The sequence below is a fragment of the Prinia subflava genome, chromosome 11 (assembly GCF_021018805.1).
Source record: "Prinia subflava isolate CZ2003 ecotype Zambia chromosome 11, Cam_Psub_1.2, whole genome shotgun sequence".
Taxonomy (NCBI): domain Eukaryota; kingdom Metazoa; phylum Chordata; class Aves; order Passeriformes; family Cisticolidae; genus Prinia; species Prinia subflava.
In genome coordinates, this window is record NC_086257.1 from 24014483 (window position 1) to 24031748 (window position 17266).

At 50.9% G+C, this 17266-nt stretch overlaps 1 protein-coding gene across 4 annotated transcripts in view; it reads right to left on the reverse strand.

Moving 5' to 3' along the window:
* Nucleotides 1–838: 838 nt before the first annotated feature.
* The window catches only part of SCHIP1 (schwannomin interacting protein 1), a 44956-nt gene continuing 28528 nt past the window's right edge, over nucleotides 839–17266 (reverse strand). For 3 of the 4 annotated variants that reach the window (XM_063408457.1, XM_063408456.1, XM_063408459.1), the window contains 6 exons: nucleotides 7117–7235; nucleotides 4684–4801; nucleotides 3955–4152; nucleotides 2469–2592; nucleotides 2022–2115; nucleotides 839–1462 (listed from right to left, as the gene is read on the reverse strand). In XM_063408457.1, the coding sequence (XP_063264527.1) occupies nucleotides 1411–1462; nucleotides 2022–2115; nucleotides 2469–2592; nucleotides 3955–4152; nucleotides 4684–4801; nucleotides 7117–7235 (705 nt within the window). In that variant the 3' untranslated portion in view covers nucleotides 839–1410. Of the gene's footprint in view, nucleotides 1463–2021; nucleotides 2116–2468; nucleotides 2593–3954; nucleotides 4153–4683; nucleotides 4802–7116; nucleotides 7236–11172; nucleotides 11695–17266 lie in introns of those variants that run through there. The other variant, XM_063408458.1, reaches the window with a different exon arrangement.

The window sequence follows — 17266 nt, forward strand, 5'->3', positions numbered from 1 at the left end:
CAAAAATAAGGAAGAAAAGGGATGACTTTTTCCTGGGCTGCAGGTGAGGGCTGCTCATCCATCCAATTGCCCCCTGCTCCCTAAATTAAACCAACCCCCATCCCAGCCCCCAAACCCCTCTGAGGGCTGCTTCCAACCCTGCAAAAAAGGAGGGGAAAAAAGTCATTTAATTAAAAAAAATGGCTTTAATAAAAGCCATTCCAGGCAGGGGATGAAATTTTAATGCAGCTGAGGCTTTTTGCAAACACCCTGAATAAGTCATCAGGCAGAGCCTTGGCTGGGATGGATTTGCCCCGGAGGAAATGAGAATTAAAAGGTAAAAAGCTGCTGGGAGCACCAGGCGGGGGCTTAGAAAGGGCTGGCTGGGTTCTCCCAGCTTTAAATCAAATAAAAGAGGGATGGAGACAAATTTATTTTGTCCCCTCTCCTACAGAGAGCACTCAGCTCTGAGTCTCTCCTAAAGGCAGAGGGAGGAATTCCCTATCTAATCCATTTAATTTGCTGCCCATTTTTAAACACAGATTATTCTTTTTATTTCTAAAATTTCGTTTAAATGCTCAGCCCAGACAATAAAATACAAAAAACCCACCTGGGGTGTGTGTCTGCTGCTTCCAACCATCACAAATTCAGGGCTCAGTGTTACAGAAGCATCTCTGAAGTCCATGTGAAACAGAATTAGGAAATTACAGATAAATAAATCTATAAAACCCCTTTCTTCTCTCAGTTTCATGTGGTCAGCAAGGCAAAAATAAAAGCTCTTTCGGGGGATGATAAATTACACATTTAGTTGGAGGATCCACCAGCAAATTCACCCCCTTGGCAACAAACAGACGTGTCATAGGAAACAATGGTGGTAATTTTTATTTTACAGCTTTATACAGAAAACTTCCAACTCTCTGCACCCCACCGAGTGTTAATAGCACACCTAAAAACGAATGTCAGGTAGTCAACATTCCCCAAAACGTTGAGAACTGAGGAAAATGTACAGATTACTGAAAGCTACGACGTCACTACGAGGCAGGCATGGATTTTTTTTTGTTGTTGACTTGTATAGCACCGTCAAGAACAGGTTCTTTATTTGAAAACTACAGTGAGGAATAAAAAAGTAGTCAATGGTAAAATATCATCCAACCCAAAAAGTCTCTAAACAACCAAAAATAAAGTTAAGCTACCCTCTCTTCTCGCCCATGATTTATAATGTTATAAGTACTGTACAATTCTCTTTGTTTCTGTAATAATAATAATATTATTATTATTATTAAAATGCCTGATATTTAGTGGCACGAGTAAAAAAATTAAAATAAATTAAGAAGCAGAGGCCAATCACCAGACAGAAAGCTTCGGACATGGTCAATGAGCAACATGGGGATTCTGGAATTCCCTGGACAGGACAGAGGCAGGATGAGGAGCTCACTTGGCTGGCATCTTCTCTGCCATGTGCTTCTGCTGGCTCTCGGCGTGTCTGGGGGCAAGAAGGGGCTGTTATTCCCTGTGTTATTCCAAGGAAAAGTTGGAAAACCCAACCCCACCCGCCCCAGCAGCGAGCTGGGAATTGTGTTTTCCCATGGAAAACCATGAAGTTTTTCTGGATCTCTTCCTGGCAGGAGGGGGGTGAAAGGCCAGGGAAGCCCCTTTGGGGTTTCCCTGAATCCTGGAGTGGTGTGGGACATCTGAGATTTTCCCCTCCCTTCCCACAGGGATGGAGCCCTTAAAGGAACCTGCCCATATCCTGCAAGGCTTTTTGTTTTATCAGTTATTAAATATTAATACTCCAAAGTTCTTCCCTTTGTCCAGCCCTCTTGATGGCAAATACAGATCCCTGCCCAAGCTGGGATCACTTCCAGGGATCCAGGGGCAGCCACAGCTTCTCTGGGAATTCCATCCCAGCCCCTCCCCACCCTCACAATTCCTCCCCAATATCCCAGCTGGCAAAAGCTTCAGTCCCAAAATTCTGCTGGAGGAAACCCCCCCGTGGTGCTGATGTTACTGGGAGCTGTGAGGGGAGGGAATCCCTGCCTCACCTGGTGAGGTCCTCGATGTCCACCAGCATGGCATCCTGCTCCGTGTGCAGCTCGTCCCGGATCAGCAGCAGCTGCACCAGCTCCTCGTTCAAACCTGACCCGGGGAGAAACGGGCTCAGTTTGGGATGTCCTGGGGGATCCCAGCCCGGGGCTTTCCCCACCAAGTGCCACAGGGCTTTTAAATCCCTGCAGGGATGGGGACTCCACCACTGCCCTGGGCTGGAAAACCTTTCCATGAAGAGGATTTATCTTTAAAGAAAGAATATTTATTCTTGATCTTTAAAAAACAATATTTATTCTTTAGTTTTAATTTTTAATATTTATTCTTTCCATGAAGAATATTTGTTCATTATTCTTTAATATTTATTCTTTATTAATATTTATCCTGGAGAACTGTTCTTAATTAAAGGAGGCAGACCCCAGAATAATTAAGCAATTAGCACTTACTTTCTATCTGTGAGTGAAGGTCATTGACTATCACCTGTAGCTGCCCGATGGTCATGTCCCTTAGGTCAGTGGGTTTTAAACTTCTCTTCATCAGGCATTCACTTATATGAGGCATATGTGGCAGCTGGAAAGAAATGGTCAATATTTTACTGCTTTCTTCCAATATTTTGCTGTTTTCCTTCCAATATTTTTCTGTTTTCTTTCAATTATTTCTAGTTCTGAGCAGTTTGCCCCCTCAGTTTTGCATCCCCCCCTCACAAACAGGCAGCAACGCCTCCACCAGATGGAGTTCAGCCATCAACACAAAACTGGGCCTGAGGCTCCCAGCCCAGCAGAATCGGGAAATTACAGGAAAATTTGATGGAATCGGGGCTGAGGGTGATGGTGACAGCCCTGGACCGAGGCAGGAGTGCTCCAGGATGGGATGCACAGGCTCCAGCTCAGAGGATGAGCAGCCTCAGGGCAGCAGCAGCCTCCAACACCTCAGGCCCTGCTCCCAGAGCTCCTCCAGGCCCTGAAGCCAGCCCGGAGTGCACCTCTGCTCTCCTGCCCTGCCCCGCCTGGCTGTAAGGCACAGCCAGAACTGCTGTGGCTGCCTCAGGGCTGGGCTCTTCTTGCCTGCCCTGGCTGTGAGGCAGAGCCAGCCCCGCTGTGGCTGCCCCAGGACTGCCCTGGCTGTGAGGCAGAGCCAGAACTGTCCCTGCCCTAGGCCTGCCCTGGCTGTGAGGCAGACACAGAACTGCTGTCCCTGCCCTAGGCCTGCCCTGGCTGTGAGGCACATCAAGCCCTGCTGTCCCTGCCCCAGGGCTGTAAGGCAGACCCAGAACGGCTGTGGCTGCCTCAGGGCTGGGCTCTTCCTGCCTGCCCTGGCTGTGAGGCAGAGCCAGCCCCGCTGTGGCTGCCTCAGGGCTGTTCTGGCTGTGAGGCAGACTCAGAACTGTCCCTGCTCCAGGGCTGCCCTGGCTGTGAGGCAGATCCAGAACTGCTGTGGCTGCCACAGGCCTGCTCTAGCTGTGAGGCAGAGCCAGCCCTGTCCCTGCCCTAGGCCTGCCCTGGCTGTGAGGCAGACACAGAACTGCTGTCCCTGCCCCAGGGCTGTCCTGGCTGTGAGGCAGACCCAGCTCTGTCCCTGCCCCAGGGCTGTCCTGGCTGTGAGGCAGAGCCAGCCCTGTCCCTGCCCCAGGGCTGTCCTGGCTGTGAGGCAGATCCAGCCCTGTCCCTGCCCCAGGGCTGTCCTGGCTGTGAGGCAGATCCAGCCCTGTCCCTGCCCCAGGGCTGTCCTGGCTGTGAGGCAGACACAGAACTGCTGTCCCTGCCCCAGGGCTGCCCTGGCTGTGAGGCAGAGCCAGCCCTGTCCCTGCCCCAGGGCTGCCCTGGCTGTGAGGCAGAGCCAGCCCTGTCCCTGCCCCAGGGCTGTCCTGGCTGTGAGGCAGAGCCAGCTCTGCTGTCCCTGCCCCAGGCCTGGCCTCACCCCAGCCCCACTCACCAGATCCGCCACTGGCGACTTCTTCCTGTTCTGCTTTTCCACCTCCACCTGCATCTTGGCCATGGGCTTGGCCATAGCCAAGGCCATCTTGGCTTCAGCCTGGAGCTTCTTCTGCCTGCTGAGGAAATCCATGTCATCCAGGGACTCCGACTCCTCCTCCGTCGTGTCTCTGTCCGAGTAGGACGAGCTCTGCTTGCTCTGGGGAAGCAGAGAAGCCACAGCAAAGTTTGACCTGGTTTTGTGCTTTTTTTTTTTCCCTACAGAAACTGTGAAAGGGCATGGGTTTATTTTTTATCTTAATCCACAGGATTATCTTTAAAACTCAGAGTGATTCCCAGCCAGGCCTCCTTGGCTTTAAAAAGGAAGAGGAGCCCAGCAGATCAGAAGGTGTTGAAAGGTTAAACTGGAGGGAAACCCCATGGGCTGTGGTGTTACATCCAAAAAGGAATGATGGATCCACACAGAAAACCAGAGGGGAGTGCTGGGAGCTGACACCACCTCCCAGCCATTCCCTGATGGCTCTCAGAGCCAAAAAGGGAGGGAGGAAAAAAGGTTGGTTCACAAGAAGGCATCAGCTCCACAGCATCCAGGGGTGGTTTTTTATCTCTCCCTCAGCATCTTGCACTTTACAGAGGGCTGAAAATGCTGCTCTGGGGCTCAGAGCTGCTGCTTTAACACAGTCAGCAATTCCCTGTGGCTCTCTGCTCCAGGCTGAGTCCCCAGACCCACCATGGGTGACAAGGGTGTGTCCAGGCTGGTCTCTGTCTTGCTGTCATCGCCGTCGCTGTCCTTGTCGCTGCCGCTGTCGTTCACAAAGCAGATCTGCAGGTTCATCCCGCTCTGCAACCTGGGGCAGGACAGGCACAGGTGACACTGCTGTCCCCTGGGGCTGGCAGCGCCACCCAGGGCCGCCAGCTCATTGGGTGAGCAGCTCAGCGTGGCACTGGGAACTCCACAGGGCTTCTACCACCATCTGCTGATAAACTGCAGAATTACCCCACACTGCAGGGATTTTTTGGTTATTTTTTATATAAACTGCAGAATTACCCCACACTGCAGGAGTTTGGGGTTATTTTTATATAAATTGCAGAATTACCCTCACACTGCCGGGATTTGGGGTTATTTTTATATAAATTGCAGAATTACCCCACACTGCAAGGATTTGGGGTTATTTTTTATATAAACTGCAGAATTACCCTGACACCGCAGGGCTTTTTTTGTTATTTTTTATATAAACTGCAGAATTACCCCCACACTGCAGTGATTTTTTTTTTATGGTCATTATTTTGGAATATTATTATTTTTGATTGTTCAACTCTGATTATGTTCAATAAAATCTATAGAATACAATAAAAGATACGGAACATGTTACTATTAAAAAATCTCACAAAAATTATTTACAAATAAAGAATAAAAAATTAAAGAGAAATGTGTAAAGATATAAATAACATATATAATAATGTATACTATAAAATATTTTGTCAATGGTAGAAATTAGTTATTCACTGTACCCAAGACACTCCTGTAACACAAGAGTTTATTCTGGTGTTTTCCACAGCCCCATTCTCCACTGCTGGATTGGGATTGATGAATCCCACCCACATTCCCCTCCCCAGGAATGATTTCCTCTGGATGCAGGATCAGGGAATCCCAGTGCAGGCTGAGAGAAGGGAAAAGCCCAGGTGAGACATCCCAAGCCATCCCCACCTGAGGAGATGGAGAACCCCCCCACATCCTGTTATTCCTCATTCCCAATGTGATGGGAGCTGGTATTGCTCCTTATGAACAGCAAACTCCAATTTTCCATTTATTTCTGTGGAGTTTATTAGTTAGTATTATCACAAAATAAATAGGTGTAATAATTATTTATTAAAGAACAAGTGAAGGTGGTGAGATCCTGGCCAGGAAGCTGTGGCTGCCCCATCCCTGGAATTGTTCCAGGCCAGGCTGGACAGGGTTTGGAGCAGCCTGGGACAATGGAAGGTGTCCCTGCCCATGGAGAGGGAATTGGAGGAGCTTTAAGGTCTCTTCCAACCCAGGCATTCCATGATCCTACTCTGTAATTACACACAAAACCACGGGAATAACGTCCTGCAATTGTTCCTGGAGGTCCTGGAGCAGGGAATACTTTTCCTGGATTATAAATATTAACGAGCACCAAATCCTTCAGGCACAGCTGGCAGTTTCTGGGGGCACAGCTGCCAAACCCTGATGAGCTGTGTTAATTAGAGCTGTGCTCTAATTACCAGACAGCAGCTCCTGGTTCAGCTGTAACTACACACAGCAAAGCTGTTTTCCCTTTCAAATGATCCGCAGCTCAATTTAATTCCACAACTGTACCTCTCCCCTGGAACAGCAGGATTGCTCCTGGATTTCTGCCTCCCTAAGCCTCCTTTCTTCTCCCATCCCATGGCAACTGGTCGAGCTTCACTCCCAGCACGGGAGGTGCTTGATGCATCCCCAGTGCCGTGGGTTCCACTCAGCTGAACATAAATAGGACATTCTGGAGTGTATTTGATGCAAAAACCTTAAAAATCCAAGGGAGGAATCCGTGTGCAGCTCCAGGAGGGAGCCATGTCCAGAGACAGAGCTCATGGAAGTGGAGGGGAGGCAGGAAGCCACATTAAAGCTCATTTTGTCCATCCTCTGGTGCTTCCTGAGCATTAATCACTTTTCCAAATCATTAATCACAATTCCAGAATCATGGAAGTTGGAATTCCCAAATGTTCGGGTTGGAAGGGACCATAAAGCTCATCCAGCCCCACCCCGGCCATGGCAGGGACACCTCCCACTGTGCCAGGCTGCTCCAAAACCCAATGTCCAACATGGCCTTGCCACTGCCAGGGATCCAGGGGCAGCCACAGCTGCTCTGGCCACCCTGCTCCAAATCCTAAATGAAAACCTGAAGGAAACCCAACTCAGAAAACATTCATCCCATTTCCTTACCCCCTCAACATCCAAACACCATCCTGCCCAGCGTTAAATGAGTATTTCCCCACATCATTTACAAGTATTTACATAACACACAAATATTGCATTGGCACGTTGTTCTAAACATGGAAAATTCTGGAATGTGGTTGAAAGCAGAGCGTGAGGGATGATCCTGGGATGTCCCACTGGGGAGGTTTCCACTTTCCAGGCTGCCCTGGGGCTCTGGCTTACCGGGAGGACAGGCTGGGCTTGCCGCTCTTGCTGCAGCTGGTGTAGAGCCCGGGGCCATCGTCGAAGAAACTGCCCAGGGCCAACTTCTGCCTGATGGACTCGCGCTCATTCTTCTGGGCCTGCAGGGAGGGACAGCACGGATGAGACTTTGGGAAGGGACAGCAGGGATGAGACTTTGGGAAGGGACAGCAGGGATGGGGCTCTGGGAGGGACAGCAGGGATGAGGCTCCGGGAAGGGACAGCAGGGATGGAGCTCTGGGAGGGGACAGCAGGGATGGAGCTCCAGGAAGGGACAGCAGGGATGAGGCTCCAGGAAGGGACAGTAGGGATGAGGCTCCAGGAAGGGACAGCAGGGATGGGGCTCCAGGAAGGGACAGTAGGGATGAGGCTCCAGGAAGGGACAGCAGGGATGAGGCTTTGGGAAGGGACAGCAGGGATGGAGCTCCAGGGAGGGACAGCAGGGATGAGGCTTTGGGAAGGGACAGCAGGGATGGAGCTCCAGGGAGGGACAGCAGGGATGAGGCTTTGGGAAGGGACAGCAGGGATGAGACTTTGGGAAGGGACAGCAGGGATGGGGCTCCAGGAAGGGACAGCAGGGATGGGGCTCTGGGAGGGGACAGCAGGGATGGGGCTCCAGGAAGGGACAGTAGGGATGAGGCTCCAGGAAGGGACAGCAGGGATGAAGCTCTGGGAAGGGACAGGACACGGGAAGGGGACTTGTCCCCCCAGCGCCACCACCAAGCTCAGCATGTCCAGCATCTCCTGAGCATTCCACGCTTGGGTCAAGCACAGAGCACATCCCACTGGGAATCCCCAGTGGCATCTCTCTCCACGTGGGATCAGCCTGGTCCTTGGAAAGGACCTAAAGACCATCTGATTCCAACCCAAACTCGCTGAGAGATATATCCTCATCTATTCCCCAACATCTGCACATAAATCCACACACAGCCACCTCCATCAGCATCTTCCACTGCCCTGAGCAGCTTCCAGCCCCAAAAAATCCCTCTCAAAAATCCCTCTCATCCCTCTGCCAGCGTGCTCAGGGATGGAGTTTGAACCATTGTCATCAAATTATCCCTGGGTTTAAAAATGGATTTTTGTATATAAATATAAGCACAAATACAAGATATAAATACAAGATATAGATATGGATATATAGATATATAGATATAGATATAGATATAGATATAGATATAGATATAGATATAGATATAGATATAGATATAGATAGATATAAATACAAACACAAACATAAACATAAACACAAATATATGTATGGGAGTTTTAAAATAGCAATCAACAGAACGATTTGCAATGAATCTGATCAAAACTGTGTGATCAATGTGCAATAAATGCAAATCTCAGATCTGGATTCAAAATCTCCCCCTGTGTCTGTCACTAATGGGTCACGTGCCAACACTGACAACAAATTCAGGAAGTTATTGATGGCAGGAACGCTTGGAAAGCCTCAAACATTTAATTATAAAATAACACTTAATACCCAATCCAGAAAACACAACAAAAGGAAACAGAGCAGGCAAGGCTGGGCTGCTTCCGTGGGGTTAATTCACGGAATTGTGCTTCCCATACCCCACCTCAGGAAAAATAAAGCACCTTTTTGTACAAGGAAGTGTGAAAAAATGCAAATTATTCACCTAAAATAACGAATGATTTAATTCCAGCTCCAATGCTGATTATACACATTATTACCCTGCCCATTAAATTGTCAATCCCTTACCAAAATACTTCATTTATAACCTAACTCCTTTTATTTCAAACCCTTAAAATAATAAAAATGAACCCCACGACACCGAGTTGTACCGAGGTTTTGGGCTGAGCTCCAGGTTTCTGAAGTTTGACCCAGACCAATGCGTTTTTAGGTTTCAATAATCAATACCTCGATCACATGGAGACAGATTTAAGATTAAAAACAGCCAGCCCTGCTGGGGAGAAAATAAAAAAGGGAAAATGAATGTAAATAATTTTTTAATGAAGTGGAAGCAGCAGGAGGGAGGCTGGTGCCAGCTCCTCGTGCTGCCCAGCTCAGGGTGCCCTTGGCTCTGCCCCTGCACCAATCTTCCATCAAGTCCTGGAAATTTCCCCTTTCCCAGCTCAGATGATCCTCTCCCACATCTTCCCAGCTAAATTTGATTTTCCTTGTGCTCCAACCAAAATCCACCTCCACTCCAGCTGGGACCTCTCCCTCCCCAGAGCATCCCCACCTCCTCTGTGGGCACCAAAAGCTGCTCTTTTTCCACTAAAATCCAGGCAGAATTGGACATTTTTCCTCCTTTCTGACGGGTCTGTCTCTCGAGATCTGCTTTAATTTTGCTGTTTCCCACTGCTCCCAGGCTGACATCTGTACATTTAATCAACGTGCAATTTGTTTTCTCCACCAGGTCATTACTGAGGATTCTCAATAACTCTGCTCCCAGGAATGAGGTGGGAATATCCCATTTTCTAAGCCAGGCCCAGCCTAACAACCACAAAAAAATCCAGAATCCTATTTGTTATTATAAAATGGGGAGCAGTTACTAAGAAATAAAATATACCTGAGGGAACTGGATGTTAGGCTGTGGATAAATTACCTGACAGCTGCACTCAAAATCCAGAGCTGGGTATGGAAAAATATAAATGGAGAAGGGAAACAGCAAGGAGGGTTTTGACTATCAAATATTCTGATCTGGCATAGATGGAACAGTGGGTCAAATCCTCAAAATGCAAAGGTAATTCCAAGGAAAACATAACCCCATGGTAATTAAATGTGTATTTTGGCACAGACTCAAAAAATAAAAGTGTTTATGCTCTGTGCAGAGCTGAGGACAATTCAGTTCTCACAATGATTTTAAACAAAAAGCTGCTTTTGATTTTTGAGGGGAAAACAAAACAATCTGGGGCGGATGTTTTCCTCCTTCCCCTCGACCTTCCCTCTCGGAAGGGCAGCAGCCACCTGAGCTGGGCCTGGGCATGGGAACACAATGGCAGGATGGCTCCAGGGAAAGGCCAGCACGGCCAGAACCTGGAATGCTTTGGGATGGAAGGGAGATGAAATCCCATCACATCCCCTGCCATGGCAGGGACACCTCCCACTGCCCCAGGCTGCTCCAAGCCCTGCCCAGCCTGGCCTTGGGCACTGCCAGGGATCCAGGGGCAGCCACAGCTGCTCTGGGAATTCCAGCCCAGCCAGGAATTCCTGCCCAATCTCCCACCCAGCCCTGCCCTCTGGCAGTGGGAGCCATTCCCTGTGTCCTGTCCCTCCAGCCCTTGTCCCCAGTCCCTCTCCAGCTCTCCTGGAGCCCCTTCATGCCCTGGCAGGGGCTCTGAGCTCTCCCTGGAGCCTTCTCCTCTCCAGGGGAGCACCCCCAGCTCTCCCAGCCCGGCTCCAGAGGGGCTCCAGCCCTGGAGCAGCTCCGTGCTCCCCTCTGGGCTCTCTCCAGCAGCTCCAGGTCCTCCTGCTGGAGCCCCGGCCCAGCTCTGCAGGAGGGGCTCAGGAGAGGGGAGCAGAGGGGACAATCCCTCCCCACCCATCCTCGGGCACCAAACACTTCAGGGACACCAGCAGGAGCACCGGGACACTGGGCCAGGCCACCAGGGCTATTTTTGCCAGGCTCTGTCATTCCCAGCCCAGGACCAGGACTATATTTAAAGTCCCAGAGCCACAGGCAGCGTCTCATTTTATCTCTGCACGGCACAGGGGCTATTCTGGGATTTACAAACAACATAGAATCACAGAAAATGTGAGGTTAGCTCCTTTTTTCTTCCTGGGGTAAATGCAAACCCGAGTCAAACTTCCTGAGTCACGTCACAAAACACCTTAAAATCCCGGGGGTTTCCAGGTGGGGGAGTGCCTTTGGAAACTTCTGCTGGTATTTTACCATCAGGAGATACAGAAGCAAGGAGGGAGCAAGGCTGCACATTAAAATCTGCATTTTAAAATCCCTGCTGCAGCCCCCCGAAGCCCAGCGGGCTGGGCGGGATCCGGGCAGCATTCCCGCAGCATTCCCGCCTGCCCGGTGGCACACAAAGGCTCCTTTCTGTCCCTTTTTGTCCCTTTACCTTTTTATAGCTGCCCTCGGCGGGCGGCGGGGCCGCTTTCCCGATGACATCACCCATTCCCTCATCCCGGCTCATCCCGCTCGCTGCCGGCTCCCGCCGTGGCCGCTGCATCGCTGCCGAGCCCGGGACATCTCAGTCGTGCCCTGCCTGCCCGGCCGCCTCCCTGCGATCGAGGGCCCGCTCCACAGCCCGGGATGCTCCTCCAGCACCTCTCGGCTGTCCCGGAGCACCTTGGTTTTCCCAAATAAAGTCAGGGAGCCCCAGGGAGAGGAGGCTCAGCGGGGCTGGGGAGCCGCGTCCTTCTCCAGCCACTGCCAGCGCCGGATAAAAATAACCACGAGCTCCGGCGGCTCCGCAAGGGCAGGAAAAATCCCGGTGTCTGATGTCAAAATCCCGGCCTGGCACTGCTGCCGGCCCGGGAGCAAGGGGCTGTCTCCCTCCCGGGGTTTTTCCCCAGGGAAGTTATCCCAGGGAGTTCCCGGGGGTCCCGACCCACCACAGGAGCGGCAGCAATGGGAACCACGGGATTTTTTACTCCACGCCAAACCCACCAGCGAGGAGCTGTTCCCTGGCTAAATCGGCTTTTCCAGGTGCAAACCCCCCTACATTTCTCGCAGTTAAGCAACAGAGGTACCCAGCCTAACCCTGCTTCCATCCTGTGGGTGTGGAGAGCCTGGGGATCCCCAAAATTCCATCCCTGCCTCCTGGGGGGGTCCCCCAGCCCGAAAACCTGGAGCTTCCAGCCCTGCCTCCAGCATTCCTGCCTGGATCTCCGAGCTTCCCAAGGCCACCTCTGACCCCTCCAGCACAGATCCGTGCTGAGATTCCATCCCAGCAGGAAAGGTTTGCCTGGATCAGCTGCAGGGAGAGGCAGAGCTCACGCTCAGGGCAGGAATTCCCAAAAGGCATCCTCAGGTAAATGGAATTATGCCACAGTTTCTCCCCCAAACCTGGCACAGCAGCAAGAAAAATCCTGATTTTTTGATGCAAAACAACTATAAATAAAGAATTTTAATTGCCCTATGATGTTTAATGAGATATCCAAGCCATGCTCACAGCATTCCACCCCAAATGCAAATTCCAGGTCAATTCCCAGCTCTAACAACACCCAAGTGATGCATCCCAGCATGAATCTACTCTGAATTTTCAGGGCAAAACCAGCAGTAATAAATGTTTAATTCCATTCTTATCCCTGGATGGTGCTTTGCAACTGTAATTCCCAAATGAAACAAAGTCGTTCTCTGGATATTTCCTTATTTTTAGTTCCCCTCCGCCGCTGACTCATTGTGTCCTTTCCTGCCGTTGCTAAATCCACTTCCTCTCCCAGCCCACGATGGATCCTGACACAATAAATCCCAAACAAAGAAGGATGTGGTGGCCAGGAGCCACCTGGGATGTGTCAGCGTCCCCTCCTGATCTGTGACACTGCTGCATCCTCTGCCCACCCTCATCCACTGGGGATGTCCCCGTGTCCCCACCCTGGCTGTGCCCACCCCTGCAAAGTGACACCAAAGCCACCCCTGAGGGGAGGAAGTGACACAACCCTAAAAATAGAAACATAAATGAATCTCTTCCACCCTTGTCTCCCACAGATTTTAGGATGTTTTATCCCTGTCCCAGCTTTCAGGCCGGCTCACCTCTGCCCTGCCCCCCTGGGATGCTCCAGGGCTCTGCAGACAATGGGGCATTCCCTGGGCTGATACCACAGAGCTGATCCCGGTGAAATCCTGCATCCAGGAGCTGTTCCAGGCCGGGGAGACTCCCAACCCTGCCTCAGCAGCACGGCTGGGAGCCCCTGGAGCCACGGCTGGGTACACACTTGGGGCCAGGACCTGCTCCCCTGGGATGGGCACCTCCCTGCTGGGAAGGGCCCATGTAAATCTGGGCTACCAAAAGGGAAAGGAATTTGGGGATTGTCTCAGCACGGGGACCAAACCCTTTGGTGCTCAGCCCCTGTGCTGCCTGACCCACAGCCACCACTGTCCCTCTGCTTGGAACATCCCAAAAAAAGGCTCTGTGCTGGCACCAGTGCCCGAGGAGTGCAGATCCCAATCCCTCCCCATGGGCACAGCTCTGCCAGGGATGCAGGAGGGGGAAGAGCCTGATTTCCTTTTCCAGCAGTAAGGGAAAGCTCAGAGCAGCAGAATCTGGGGCAGGTCAGCTGGGGGATCCCTGGGATGGGAGCACACAGAGCCACCACTGCCAGGAACGCCGGGATGGGCATGGAAGTGCTGGAATCATCCCTGTGTGAGGCGAGGAAATAGGGCACGGCCAGTTTGGGGTGCTTGGAACACGCCTCGATGGCTCAAGGACAAGAAAGCAGCAAAATTCCCCTTTCCTGAGCATAAGAGCATTGCTGGAGTCACTGACATCCCCCTCAGGGCTGGGGCGAGCTCCAGAGGGAGAGGAATTCCCCCTTCCTGCTGGGATCAGCTACCAAATATCGCTGGATCCCAAGGGAGGAGAGGAACCCCAGGAATTCCCAGCAGAGTTCAAGGAGAGCCCTCTGAGCTGCCAAAATCATGGGCATGGAGCACTCAGGGGGCTGAGGTAAATCCCAGGATCCTGGAAGCTCCAGCTGCCAGAACTATCAGGGAGAGATTCTTTACAAGAGGATGGGTGACAGGACAAGGGGAAATGGTTTTAAACTGGAAGAGGGCAGGGTTGGATGGGATTTTGGGAAGGAATTCCTCCCTGGGAGGGTGGGGAGACCCAGGGATGGATTTCCCAGGGAAGCTGTGGCTGTCCCTGGATCCCTGGCAGTGCCCAAGGCCAGCCTGGATGGGGCTTGGAGGAGCCTGGGGTAGTGGGACGTGTCCCTGCCCATTGGGATGGGTTTTAAGACCCCTTTCAATCCAAATTACTCTGTCATTCTGTGACTCCATTCCACAAAACCTTGATTTTATTGCAAGTGTTGGAATGAACCTCTCCCACTGCTCCCTTCTCAGCACAAGGCTGCAGGTCTATAAAATGTAGGGATGAGCTGGGCATTCCTCTGGTGATTCTTCCCTGAGCTTTAGCACACGCCAAGTGCTTTCCCAGCACTCAGCCGAGCCTTTTTTTGGGATCTCTGTGTGAACAAGGCCTCAGAGGTCCCCAACAAAGGCTCTGTTTTATTGTCACTGCTGTGGGACGCGGGGCAGTGGCACGGAGCCTCCTCAGCTGTGCCAGCCTGCAGCATTCTCCACGGGCAAGAGGCCAGGCCAGCACATCTCCAGCTTTTCCACACTGGATTTTCACAGAATTTGAGGTTTCCCCCAAGGCCTCTCCCTTGGAGTTATATTTTGCCACCAGAATTTGCACTCACTGTAAAGACAAAGGTGATGTCAGCTGATTTCTGGAGCCTCCAAACCCCTCCTGAATCAAACCAAAGAAACCTCATGAATTATTTTAATTTCTTTAATGAGTGCTTTGTATTTTGAGCTCGTGAATTTTATGGATGAGCTCTGGGGTTCACTGGGATCCTGGGAGGGGTGGGGTCATGGTTCATCCCTTCCAGCCTGATCCAAAGTGGCACCAGCACCTCCCAAAAACAGCCAGAGAAAGTCAACCCCAACACCTGGACACATCTCAGGAAAACCCACAGATCCCCACCCCACAGATGATCTCTAAGCCATTAAAATCTCTTTTCTCCTCAGATCTCTTCTCCTCTTTAATTTTCCTCGCACGTGTGGAGCCTGGAACCATCTCCAGAGCGACCCTGGTGCCAGCAGATAGCTCAGCCCCTGCCTGTGCCAGGACACGGAGCCAAATCCTGTTCCCAGGGGCAACTGGGAGCCTCCTGCCTCGGGCACAGGCACTGGGTGCCCCTGAATTCTCTGCTTTTAATCAGAAATTTAAAAATCCATCCTTTAGACACATCACCCACTCGTACAGCGATGGTAAAAACATGGATTAGACCAGGAAGAGGCTGAGGAGCCCAGCACTGCTCCATGGATCTGTCAGGCCCTGCTGAAAATACAGATTTACAAAGGCCTGGCTGAGGCTGAGGGCCAGTAAAGCCCAGCTGAACCACACAGCAGAATAAAACCTTTATTTCTGGGCTAAAGCCTGGATTTGCACGCCGGATTTTTATTCCATGTGGGCTCAGGAGCTCACAAAACATCACTCAGTGGGCACCAGCCAAGGTTTTCCTGGTCAGACTGCAGGAGGAATTATGGAGGCCTAAATAAGATGTTTGATATAAGGAAATAAATTGGAATAAATAAGAAAAAAGAGAAAATAATATATAGAAAGAAATATATAGAAATATAAAAGGAAAGGAAAGGAAAGGAAAGGAAAGGAAAGGAAAGGAAAGGAAAGGAAAGGAAAGGAAAGGAAAGGAAAGGAAAGGAAAGGAAAGGAAAGGAAAGGAAAGGAAAGGAAAGGAAAGGAAAGGAAAGGAAAGGAAAGGAAAGGAAAGGAAAGGAAAGGAAAGGAAAGGAAAGGAAAGGAAAGGAAAGGAAAGGAAAGGAAAGGAAAGGAAAGGAAAGGAAAGGAAAGGAAAGGAAAGGAAAGGAAAGGAAAGGAAAGGAAAGGAAAGGAAAGGAAAGGAAAGGAAAGGAAAGGAAAGGAAAGGAAAGGAAAGGAAAGGAAAGGAAAAGCATAATTAAGAGAGAAGTCCATGGCACGGAGAGTGGCAGCATCCAGCCTGATTCCAGGATGCATCCATGGAAAAGATGGCAGATGCTGGAGCCTCCAGACCATGGAAGATCCAGCCTGAATCCAAGGAATTCTCCTGACTCAGCCACATCCAAACCCCAGGAGAGCCCAGGGCCACCTGCACTTCCCAGCCCAGCACTGACAGCTCGCTCCTGGGGGAATCGGGGATCTGAGGCACGGAATGGAACACGACAGGATCCTCCTCTTCCTCAGCTCCTGCCCCATTCCCAGCTCCCTCCCTGCCACGGATTTGGTGGCCCAGCCGTGCCCCAGGCATGTCAGAGTTTTCCTGCTGGAATCCTTCAAAACAAACCCGTTTTGAAGTTTTCCCAAGTGCCGACTTGTTCCTCTCTTTGATTTATTTTTAGTTTCTTTAACAGCTCCAAAAAAGGGGTGTGAGGAGGGAGCGGAGCAGATTAAACACTGCCACCCCCTCCCCCGGGCAGCCACCGAAATCCCATCATTGCTGGCTTCCAGCGTGATCCCAAAGCCCGGGATTGCCATCCACAAAAGGATTAAAACTCCGTCGGGTTCATGGGGTTGGGAGGGGGCTGGGGTTGCTCTTAATCTCTGCAGCACCCTAGGAAGGTTTGGAAACAGATTTGAACTGAAAAGATCTTTCCCTGGATTTTTTTTCCCTAGGATTTGCGTGGTTTCTGGCTGGTTTCCTTCTAATATTTACGGGTTTGGAGGAGAGGAACCAATCCACAAACAAGCAGGGCACGCAAGCAGGGAGAGGCGGCAGCGCTGTCGCAGTAACACCCAGGGATTTTGGCCAGGCCTGTGCCGCAGCTCGGCATCATCACCACCATCATCATCATCACCATCATCATCATCATCCCACCCCCCGGAGCCGCTGCCAGCCGGGAAACAATGCCCAACCTTTAACCCGTGCGTTCCTGAGTGTGCTGGGAAAACATCCGCTGCTCCCGAACAATGGCACCATTTATCCCGGCTGTCCAGAGCAACAGGCTCCGAGCTGCAGGGAAATCGAAAGGCTGGGGGGAAAAACAAAAAAACCACCCCAGGATATCTTTTTTCCAAAGAGGTTAGAAATGGAAATTCACTTGCAGAATTGCTAGACTGAATATATTCCGTGAAAAATCGTTTCAGCTCCTCTCTGCTTCGTATCTTTTCCCTTGGTGAGGTATTTTGCATTTGAGATATGTTGTTGGAAAACACGGCCTGAAGTTGGAATTAAACAGGGGAATGGAGGAAAAACAAGGATGGGGCGCTGGCCTGGGCAAGGCCCTGCTTGCTGAGGGTCCAGCTCTGGGAATGTTTGGGAACGGGGGTTTTCCAAAACCCCCTCACTGCACGTAGGCAAAGGCATTTCTCAGCATCGCCGTGCCCGAGGGACGGATGTCGGTGCATTTAATAATCGGCCGGTGCCATGGAGCCCCTAATTGTGCCATTGAGACCCTAAATGTGCCATCGAGATCCTCATCGAGCC